Here is a 12,145-nt window from a genome sequence, read left to right as displayed (position 1 = left end):
ATTAAAAAAAAACACCTTACAATTTTTAATAATAAAAAAATAGTAAACAGAAAACACAACGGAGTTAAAATTTTTGTTCACAATTTACTCAAAGCAACTGGAGAGTACTGTAAACACACCTCTGAGAGGCTTAATTATATATATATATATATATATATATATATATATATATATATCGGTTTAACTTGATTTAATTTGAAAATAAAAATTTCAAATTGTTATAATTTTGTTATAAACAATTGAAAAAAAAATTTTTTTCTCTAGGATCAAAGATTATAATTATATAAGTAATTAAAAAAAAATATATGAGTTTTATCAATTTTTCAATAATAGTCCAAGAAAATGGGTAGGGTAAATGCGAATTTGAGATTAAAACTTGAATTTTTGATATAATTTACTTTGAGGAATCTAAAAACGAACTGTGCAAGTTTTTTTTAAATTCACCCCCGAGAAGGGGTGAAAAAAAAAAATAAAGTCGTTTTTTTGACATTTTGGCGAAACCGTAAGTGTTAGAAAAAAAAGTTTTAAATAAAATTTGTAGAGCGTAAAATTTTACACAAAAATGTTTCTATGACTTTTTTTCCTAAAATTGAAATTATCTGAGATAGGGTAGTTAGAAGCTAGGGGATGATAACTGCAACTTTAAAAAATCATAACTTATTGAAAAATTGATAAAACTCATTTATATATATTTTTTAATTACTTATATAATTATAAACTTTGATCCTAGAGAAAATTTTTTTTTCAATCGTTTATAACAAAATTATAACAATTTGAAATTTTTATTTTCAAATTAAATATAAGTAATTAAAAAATATATATATGAGTTTTATCAATTTTTCAATAAGTTATGATTTTTTAAAGTTGCAGTTATCATCCCCTAGTTTCTAACTACCCTATCTCAGTTAATTTCAATTTTAGGAAAAAAAGTCATAGAAACATTTTTGTGTAAAATTTTACGCTCTACAAATTTTATTTAAAACTTTTTTTTCTAACACTTACGGTTTCGCCAAAATTTCAAAAAATCGACTTTATTTTTTTTTTTTCACCCCTTCTCGGGGGTGAATTTAAAAAAAACTTGAACAGTTCGTTTTTAGATTCCTCAAAGTAAATTATATCAAAAATTCAAGTTTTAATCTCAAATTCGCATTTACCCTACCCATTTTCTTGGACTAAAACCAATAAATATAAATTGATAAGCTAAAAAGTACTTAGGTAGTTTGATTAAGTAGTGAGAGAGCGATTTTTAATGTAAATATGTATTTCCAGGAAATTTTATTTTATTTGTGATTACATTCATTCATATAGAATAATCGGAAAAAATTATGTTTTCTTTTATACATCTCTTGTCACTTATACTCGTTTCATTTAAAATTTCTTTTCTTACTTAACAATTTAATTCACATCGCCAGACGCCCGTATAAAAATCCACTTGCAATGTGCTCGCTTACTTACTTTAAAAATATATATAAAATTTTCTACTCTGCTACTTAAGTAGTATAACTTATAAGTAAGATAGTAAATAAATATATATATTCGTGTAATATTTTAATTGCATTATCAAACATTAAGTGTTACGCTAAGTGTAAAAGCTATTCACGTAAGCCGTTTATTGTATGCACATCCCAATAAGCTGCAATCGTGCATGCATTCTCTGCCAGTCGGCTTAATGTTAAAATCACCTGCGACTACTGAATCTCTGAGCGCGTACTCCTGCGTCGGGGCGTCCACCGGACGTCTTTCCCATCGGGCGGTCGTCGCACGACTGACAGCTTAGCGGCTAGCCACGCTCAAAGCGCGCGAGCGTCGCCATCTAGCGAGTACCTACGACAACTAAACAAACGGACGGTTTTATGTGGGTAGTTTGAATAAATTTACCGCACAAACTGAATACGCGGAATGTTAGTTATTTTTTTTAAGTTAGTTATTCAATATTATGCTAAATAATAGTTACGGGTTATGTTTTATTTTTTAGACCTATTCACACAGTTCTTAAAAAGATTTTTCTGTTAAATAAAAACACCGTTGACCCATTAATTTTTATTCACGTGCTTAGTATGTTACATGAATAATGTAAATAAGAAAGGTATTTGATAATTTTTAAAGTGTTATGTGGTACAAAACCATTATCCTGCTCCCCACCTTCGGTAGAAATAAGACAAATTTGTTTAACACATTTTAATATATGTCATTTAGTTATTTGATTTCAGATATATTATTCAGCAAAATATATCATATTAACATTCAATCAGTTAGAAATTAAAAACTTTTTAACGGTTTTTAAACGCGATTTATTCATTATATTATTAACCCGACTCCCGTTTCCCGGTTTATGATATAATGAAAAAATCGTGTTGAAATACGTTAAAAAGTTTTTAATTTCTAAATGTATAATACTCGCGTAAAATCAAACACAAGAAAATACTATTTAATCAGTTACTTTATTTCACTATTTTATTGATCTGTCTTTCTTTCATATATTTACATCCATTTTACAGTCATTTATTTAAGAAGCGTTTAAACATTTTGCAGCCCCACTGAAACATTCACTCTTACTAACTTAATACAAAACAAAACGTTCTCTGCTAAACATCCAACCAAAAATACAAACAAGAATACTATATGACAGTCTGGGGTAACGTACATCCTCGTACTAAACAACTCACGTTATAAAAACCATAATCTTTGTCTCATATTGTTATATTCCCATTTAAACGATCACTCAAAAAAACCGCTAACACGAGAGAAGTCACGTTCATCGACTAGTTAAATACAACGATATCAAATTGCAGTACAACCTTCATCTGTTTGAACAAGGGATTGAATACGATCGGCAGAAAAGCCTCTTGGACTATGTTTCCAACAGAGACTTATGTTTCACACCTTTTTATTGTCGCTTCATACATACGGACAAAGACATGGCCATTTTAAATTAATATTATGAAGATAAAAAGTTGTTTTTTTATGTGTCAGAGCGAGACTAATAGCCTATTATCTACCTCCATAAATGGAGTTTCACTGAACATCGCATAGTTACTAACTAGACTAGAATTGTAATATGTAATCCTGCCCTAACTAGGCTTTCACTTCCACCAATCAGAAACAAAGAAAGAATGTTTATTTAACACCACCACATAATGTTAAATTAAAATAAAAAAGCGAACTTATGACTGATCGGTGTGGTGCTAAAAAGAGTAACTACTCAACATGTGCTACGCGTAATGGGCAGCGCTGATTTTCAGTAGCCCCTTGTTGGAGACAATCAGACATTCAAAAAGTACCACTAAATATTAAATATTTTCTACCAGTCTTCAGTTATAAAGCCCAACGACCCAACTTCATATAATCGTTGTGGCATTCAAAATTTTATATAGCCGGGATAAAACGAAACGAGAACGTAAAAACAGGACCCTGTATCCCGTATCCTTAAACATACGTTGAAATTTATTTACGGCGAACATAAAAGGGCAAATAAAATCCTATGATTATGTTATGGAAGCAAAAACGATGTAAATATGAAGTTGTCGGCTTTGGATTTAATTATTTTAAATATGTATCCCTAATATTATAAATGAGACAGTAACTCGGTCTATGTTGCTTTTTTACATCTAAATCGGAAAACTGATTTACATGAATTTTGGTACCAACACAGTTCGAGACCTGAAGTAAGATATATGATAGGTTTTATCACAAAAATTCCACGAGAACGGAAAGTATACGGATTCTTAGACTACGCGGGCAAAGCCAAGGGCGGAGAGCTAGTAGATTCTAAATGTATTAAAGTCGATTTTCTTCTAGGAATCTAAGCTTTGTGGTTGAAATCAAAGCATTCATTCTGAAGATTTTGAATTCTCATCGAATGTTTAGGCTTAATTTGTTATATTTCAATGAATATTCGAAAATTAAATAGAGTGTTTAATACAGATAAAATCTAATTCGATGCCACAAATTTTATTTACTTTATTAATTAATTTAACATATATAAAAACATTACCCTACTTCTAAAACAATCGAATGAGATAACTAAATAATCTAGAAAATCAATCTATGACGTGGATTTTTTTCGTATATACGAAAATACTTGGTTTACCACAATGGCATTATAGAGATAAAGAAAATTTTAAATATAAATGAAATGCAAAAGCCTCAGTTTTATATAATAACTACAATGTTCTGAATCGTCTTTTGTTTCGTCGTAACACAATATGTACCAGGAAAGCATTAATTGTAAACGCATATCCATAAGTTCTATTTGCATCCACTTGGTGACCTGAATGCAAGCAATTGTTTTAGTTCGAAATGTGAACTAAATATTGTCCAACGACCACTGCAAGAATATGCTATCCTAGTACATATTTTAGTGTATGAATCTTAACTGTTCTAGAAGATAAAAGGAGCTCGTAAAAATTTTATTATTTGGTACTTTAATGATCAACAAACCCCCTAGCCTACTATGAAATAATCATCTTGATGAAATCCACAAACAAATATTTATTATGGGTGACCACTTAATACGAGGTGGCCCCACCATCATTGTTTTGTTATAAAAATCGTACTATAAAAATTTCCAACAATCCTCGAAAAAGCCATCAATTAATAAATTGAAGTACCACTTTACCTTGTTTAACGCGTCTAACACCAGTTTATAGCGATCAAATAATATTACTCCATAACAGGGCTTCTCACTATCAGCAGAATATATATTTGAGCCTCTTTTCCCCATTAATCGTTACTTGGACTATAAAAAGGATCTTTTTAATTGTTCATAGGCTAATCGATCTCTGTCTCCACATTTAAAACTTAATTTGAAATCACTTTTAGTATGAAAGAGCAAAAATGAGGTATATCTTTTTACACGCTTTTTATTAGCTTCACCTGTATGTTTGTATGTTTGTTTGTTTGTTTGTTTGTTTGTTTGTTTGTAACCGACTTCTTTGGGCGCGATTTTGACCCACTTTAAACGGCCAGATTTCGTTCAAACTTTGTAGATTTATTGAGGACCGATGACAATACACTAATTTGATAAAATTATTCCATTTTTCAATTTGCAAAATATGATAAAAGCGTGTTTTTTAGTTTTTTTAAACTATTATAATATTTATTTATTTCTGCTGCCGTCAAGAGCGCGGGAAACGGCGGAAATTGAATTCGTTTTCGCGCCGATATTTCGGATAACGACTCACGTATCGCGTTCAAGAATATATACATCTTTTTATATAAGAACTTTCGGGATCATCTGATATCTCGGAATATTTAAAGCTTGAATGGAAGTTATATTGTCCTATTAATAAAAAAAGTAGTTGTTAAAACATTGCTAATTTTATAAGTAATTCTGAAAAGTTTTTTTTTCGGTTTGTTCGTTAATTATTGCAATAAATCCACTGAAACGATTATTTAAATTAATTTCATATAAGTCTAGTAATAAAAGAAACGTGACAAGTTATTGGCTATTTATTTATTCGAGACCGGTAAACACACCAGAGCGTCAATCCAAAAAGATATAAAAACGACTTCCGTGGGAATGTCACTGTGAAATCAATAACGCGCTACCAGGACAGCAAAACCTCAGCGCAGGTAAGCATATTGCAGTGTCGCAATCTAACTTTTACAACCGGCGATTTATTGCAATCGGCACGGATCCGGGACGATCACGATATTTTATGTACAAATTTCATTTGTCATTGCGCACGAAAATCGTAAATAAATCCGTAGTAGCATTCGCTAGAAGCGGACCTAGGATTACGTTCGGACATTTTATTTATTTGATCAAAGCACGAAATTAATGGAAAATTCTGGAAGAGCCGAGCGATGTGTCTTCCAAGACTGCATTCACGGCGAAATCTCTAGGGCTCAGCAAATCTGATTTTGTTAAAGGATCGCCTCAAAGAGAAAATGCTACATACGTGGAATAAAGATTTTTCATTTTAAATACGCGCTGCGACAAATGTAGCTGCATTCGGTTAAAGCCTACTCGTGTTAACAAAAAACCAATTTACACTATAAAAAGCACAAAATATAATATTAAAAATCTGTTGTAATTTCAGAGCTGGGTTAAAATGTTTCAAAGATTTTATATATACTACGATTATACATGGAATTAATTTTCTCTAGTAGTAATTAAATTTAAAATGACACAGCATTTCAGGTTAGGAACTAACCAACAATTTTATTGTCTGATAAAGTTTTTAATGATTCTTGTTTGTTATATACTTATTAACTCTTTGGGAAATTAAAGCCTCTTGTAATATTGTAAGTCTTAGGTTCGATTCCAATGATTTGCACATTATTTTAAATCTGGTTTCGTCATTGTTTAAATTAGTGTAAGATAAAAGGGAAGTCCCCTGTCCCCTACTGGGGTATGGGGCAGATGATATACATCTGTTTCCCTGATCGATTTTCTTTATAGACAAATAGTTGATCAGCCTTCTGTGTCCTACTATACCCAGATGGTTTTTTTACATTATATAACACTTCTCTAAATTACTCATTTTTAAAGCTTATTTTTACCATCAGTAGGTAATCCTACTAATATTATAAATGCGAAAGTTTGTAAGGATGTGTGTGTGTCACGCAAAAACTGCTGAACCGATTGCAATGATATTTGCTACGTAGACAGCTGGACAACTGGAATAACATATAGCTAACTTTTCATCCCGATATTCCTACAGGATACGGACTTACGCGGGTGAAACCGCGGGCCGCAGCTAGTGTTATATAAATTTAAGCCATAATTTTCGAATCCGAATGAGTGAACAGAGACTCCAGTAACAGGCAATAAGGCAACGAAATCCGCTGCAATTTTAACATGAACTAAACCAAAACATTGTTACGTCTATAGAAACGATCTGATTTTATTGCGTCGCTCAATTTTCGTTTTACATCTTGCTATGTCGCGGGCGCGGTTTCATTTGTTGTGTTTCGTGCGACACGCGCTTTTTGTGTTGATGGTGTTGTTGCTACTTGTTATTTCTTAATTAGTACTATTAATCACACATAGAGAGCATTGTTATCAAAACAGTGAACAAAACATATTGTATACATTGCTAGCTGCGCCCCGGGGTTGCACCCGCTTTAGTCTGTATCCCGTAGGAATATCGGGATAAAAAGTCGCCTTTATGTTATTCCAGGTGTCCAGCTGTCTACGTACCAAATTTCATTGCAATCGGTTTAGTAGTTTTTGCGTGAAAGAGCAACAAACACATGCACATTCTTAGAAACTTTCGCATTTATAATATTAGTAGGAGTAGGGAAATTTTAGAATTCCTAATCAAATATGTAAATAATAATTTCAATCAATTTCTTCCGGAATTATCTATTTTGCCAATGGTTTTCTCAACATCGTTTAAATTCATCGTAATATAAAGTATAAATAGTTAAGCAGTTATTTATAATGAGATATTAATATATTTTTATTATTATCATTTCGAATATAATCGTTTAAAGTATCACAACGTTCGATTGATAGTAATTTATAAGAAAGCCTATCAAAGTTTCTGCAAACGACATAAACACACACATCAAAATCTCGCTAAAAACTGTACAAATAAACACGCGTCATCCATATACATATTTCATACCGCAGTAGATATTTCTACCATTGCGAGAGCATTTTACATGCCGTGTGCCGGTTGGTAGTGAAAAATAAAATGTGTTTATGCGTCTAAAGTGAATTGCAGTAGGAATGGCCCCAATTTGTTTTATAGTTTTGCTGGCTGTTCTAACTAACATTGGGAAAACGCAGGAGGTTAATTAGTATATGTGCTTTTATTAAGCTTAGTGATAGGCGTGTTATATGTATAAGTAGCTGCGCCCCGCATTTCACCCGCGTAAGTCCGTATCCCGTAGGAAGATCGGGATTAAAAGTTGCCTTTATGTTATTCCAGTTGTCCAACTGTCTACGTACCAAATTTCATTGCAGACGGTTCAGTAGTTTTTGCGTGAAAGAGCAACAAACACACACACATCCTTGCAAACTTTCGCATTTATAATATTAGTGGGATATAGTAGGATTATAAATTGGTTGTGGATATAATAACGTTAAATATTGTAAACGAAATGTCTCTAAGATTTCGTGATTTGGATTTTTTGGGATTTTTTTATGTTATAGCGGACAATTGAGCTGGTGACCGCCTGATGGTAAGCGATCACCGCCCGTGAACATTCGCAATGGTAGTGTCTCTGCGCGTGCGTCGGCCGCTTTTAAGGGGTAATGGATAAGGAAAGGATTAACGACAGGACAGTAATGGATTAGGAAGGGTACGGAAAGGATATGGGCCTCCGGCTCCCCCACTCGCTGCACGAAACAGTCATATTCTCATGCTGTATTATGTATATTTTATATGTAGATGATTTTTTAGGGCATAAATACTGGCTTGATTATATGGTGTTAAAGAATTAAGTGAAATAAATGCGTATATAATTTTTTTGTGGTAGATAGAGTGAAGTAAAAAATGCTACTAATGCAGCTCTATCCTACTAATATTATAAATGCGAAAGTTTGTAAGGATGTGTGTGCGTTTGTTGCTCTTTCACGCAAAAACTACTGAACCGATTGCAATGAAATTTGGTACGTAGATAGCTGGACAACCGGAATAACATATAGGCAGCTTTTTATCCCGATATTCCTATAGGATACAGACTTACGCGGGTGAAACCGCGGGGCGCAGCTAGCAATAATTAAAGACAAATAGTTTTTGTCACTTTTTTATTTATAGTGAAATAAATAGACTCCTGTGATCAATCGTGTAATATTAACTTAGGCGGCTTTCAGTTCGAACGGGGAACGCGTTTTAAATGTTCTTAATTCTAATTGTATACTAATTTAACATTGATGATGCTATTGATTAGCTTCAAATCAAAATTGAATTAATTCATAAATTATACGTCACAATTGTTCACCAGCTCTTAAACTACATTGTTATGTCCGTATTTATCTCTCCGACTATACGAAAGAAATGAGCGAAGCCACCGCTCCTTTGAGACACGTTCTTGTAAGTGCGAAACGTCAACCGCTTTTCCCGCCAAGAAAATATGGCGCCCCTTTTGACGTTTCGTGTTTATCTTTTTTGTTGGTAATGCGATGTGTAACTGTCAAATACATGATCTTTGTATGTTATTACTAGCTTTTCGCCCGCGGCTTCGCTTGCATAGCCACAGTAAATGCCCTTGGAAATATGTTTCAACGTAAAAAGGAGTTCACGTCTCTAGCTAGCCTCCTAATTATATCCAGGCAAAAATATTTTTATATAAGAATATACAGGGTGTCCCGCTAATGGTATGTTATTTTTTTTTTATTTTTTTATTATGTCATAGCGGGCAACTGAGCAGGTGGTTCGCCTGATGGTAAACGATCACCACCGCCCATAAACATTCGTAAAGGCTTAGACCGAAAGGGATAAGGGATAAGGAAAGGATTGATGACTGGAAAGAAGGAATGGACTGGGAAGGGCTAGGAGAAGGAAATAGGCCTCCGGCTCCCCCACTTACCGTACGAAACACAATAGCAAGCTATTATTTCACGCCGGTTTTCTGTGGGGGTGTGGTACTTCCCCGGTGCGAGCTGGCCCAATTCGTGCCGAAGCGTGCTCGACTACCACATCCAATAAGCTATTCTCAATGGCCCTTATAATTATGCAAACACTGATTTTGGAACACAATGATGTATAAAATTTATCTTTGATTTTTACTTACAATCTATGTTTACATCGCTAGCTTCACCCAGGCGGCAACACTCCGCTAATGTGGACATTGTGTTCCTAAAAACTTGTTCTTGTCTATTTTTAAGTTATAAGCGTATCAAAAACTATAAGTTCCATTGAGGATAGTAGAATATCGATGAGACACCCTGTATATAGACTTGTCTGCTTAGAGGTGCCATAACGGCTCAGTAGCCAGTAAACCTTATATATACCAAGCCTATTATTATATCCACCGGGTATCGAACTCATGTTCCCTCAATCGTAATGTTCAATAAAACAGACTAATAAACACTTAAACTAGCTTAGACTTTTTGTAGTCTGTATTTTAAACCAGCGACAACGTCCGCTTAAACAAATCATTTTTGCCGCATTACAGACAACATAAAATAATTATAATTATTATTCTATAAAAAGCAGCAAAAATGTGTGTGAATGTATGTACGTTACGGTTATCCGAAACAACCTCCATAGAATTAAAAAAACATTTTTTCCATTTAGTACTTTATCAGAATTTAAGCATATATATCCTTATTTAACATTTCAATTACATTTAATTTAATTTATTTTTACGTGTAATGATAGAAGTTAAAAGATATAGATAAATTAAAAGATTCCGGGACTGGCATCTCGTGTGGCTAATGTTATAGAATCTACTGCAATTGTCCCTTTTTCGCTCACGATAGTTGAATATTGCCATCCTCTTTTGTCTAATCGTTGTATTGCAGTAGATAATTATTTATGTGTGCGTAAGTGCGCCGTTTTTGAATATCGAAGCACAATCAACAAATAGAATATTAGAGAAAGAATTAAAAAAAAAAATTACCTATGCACCATTAAAGCAATAGGGCTGTCACTTTTTAGTATTGACTTTTTAGTAGTAGTAATCGATGAATCGAAGTATACATATAGTTTAAAAAAGAGTTTATAATTTTCTTTTACAGAATTACTTAGAGAACCGTAGATTGTCCAAAATTATAGTGGAGGCTCTACAGGACACCAGCTTCGATCAAGAACTGCTTTTCGACTTGAAAAAGGAGAACCAAGTCTACCTGAATAGGACAATGTCGCTACTCATCAAGTACATTGTGAAGAGGTGAGTTAACCAGTGTCCCCTGTGGAGTATGGGGCAAATGCGTTTCACATGGTTACACAATTGTCTGTCTCTAGGATTTCAAATGATTTTTGAGATTTTCCATTATTTTTAGTCCACAATGAATAATGGCACTCAAAGGAATCGTTGCTTCTACCCTCAAGTATAAACATAATAAGAATACGGTAATTCAAAATAAATAAAAAAAGTCCCGAAAAGAACCATTTATATAAGCCATATTATGAGTGTGGGAAAAAAGCATGCTTCGGCACGAATTGAACCGGCTCGGATAGGGGAAGTTACCACACTCACACAATCAGCGTTAACTAGTACAAGTAAGGAAGTGCCTTTTCCTTACCCTGCCCAATCCATCACTTTATTCATTAATCCTTTCTTCAGTCCACACTTTTTTTAAGTCGGTAAATTATTATTAGATAAATTTCTTGTGTCCTAGGTGTTAATATATTGTCTTTCTTCGATTGTACTAATGTCAATGAATTTAATCAGAGAAGTGGACAACTACCGCTCCAGGAGGACAGATGCTATCAGCCGCCGGATTTACTCGTCACTGGTGATGAAACTCATCGACATTGCTAAGGTGACAATAACAATTATAACATTAAATACAATACTTTCCTTTATAACAAGGAAGAAGACGAAGAAGAGAAAAAACCCTTTTTTTCTCTTCTTCGTCTTCTTCCTTGTTAGTTTTTCAGGATTAGCACCATATAGTCTCTAACTAAAAAAACGTTATATAAATAATAAAATTTTATATGATTATTTTTTTTAAATGAATAAGGCAATTAACAATTTAAAATAGTTCATCACATGATATTTCACCAGTAATAAGGACCACTGCGTTAGGCAAGTGATATATTATTGTATTTAGTCTAGACACTAACGTCTACGTAGATAATATCCTCGCTTGGTTCAACCGCTGATAAGTTAGGGCTGGCACCGCTACCCGCAAGTAATTAAGTAGGTGCCAGCCCTAGCTGCAAGCAAGTAAGGTTTACGTTATTACGATGTGGACGCATAAGGCGGGTTTTTAAGCTCAAAATCTTATACAACCGGCTTCAAAAAAGGAAAAGGCTATCGCTATATATAATTCGATTGTTTTTTTGCCTCGTTACTTAGGACTTCGACTGGATGAACCGATTTCTATAATTCTTTTTTTTCAAGGTTTATAGATCCTGTGTGATTCTATTTAAATTAAATCAAGTTCTGACAATTTTAAGGCGCTTAAGTTTTTTTGTTAAATAGTTAAGCTCCCATTTTATATATTTTTTTTCTTCTTTCTCTCTCACTTCCATTTCGAAGTTCCTACTAAACCCTCGCACCCCAGGATCTGCCGCGC

The 12,145-nt window shown here is 33.3% G+C and overlaps 2 protein-coding genes across 7 annotated transcripts in view; one reads left to right on the top strand and one right to left on the bottom strand.

Annotated features, from left to right (window-relative positions):
- LOC119830403 (innexin shaking-B) overlaps positions 1-12,145 on the bottom strand; it is a 125,412-nt gene that overhangs the window by 83,769 nt on the left and 29,498 nt on the right. For 3 of the 6 annotated variants that reach the window (XM_038353409.1, XM_038353410.1, XM_038353411.1), the window contains exon 2: positions 1,683-1,833. The exons of the other annotated variants lie outside the window; for them this stretch is intronic. In XM_038353409.1, coding sequence (XP_038209337.1) covers positions 1,683-1,747 — 65 coding nt within the window. In that variant the 5' untranslated portion in view covers positions 1,748-1,833. The remainder of the gene's footprint in view (positions 1-1,682; positions 1,834-12,145) is intronic. 6 annotated transcript variants of the gene reach the window in all.
- LOC119830182 overlaps positions 10,760-12,145 on the top strand; it is a 5,142-nt gene continuing 3,756 nt past the window's right edge. Inside the window, exons 1-2 of the mRNA XM_038353093.1 lie at positions 10,760-10,791; positions 11,296-11,386. Coding sequence (XP_038209021.1) covers positions 10,760-10,791; positions 11,296-11,386 — 123 coding nt within the window. The remainder of the gene's footprint in view (positions 10,792-11,295; positions 11,387-12,145) is intronic.

The sequence above is a fragment of the Zerene cesonia genome, chromosome 11, assembly GCF_012273895.1.
Source record: "Zerene cesonia ecotype Mississippi chromosome 11, Zerene_cesonia_1.1, whole genome shotgun sequence".
NCBI classification, from domain to species: Eukaryota; Metazoa; Arthropoda; class Insecta; order Lepidoptera; family Pieridae; genus Zerene; species Zerene cesonia.
This window is presented reverse-complemented; position numbering and strand designations above follow the sequence as displayed.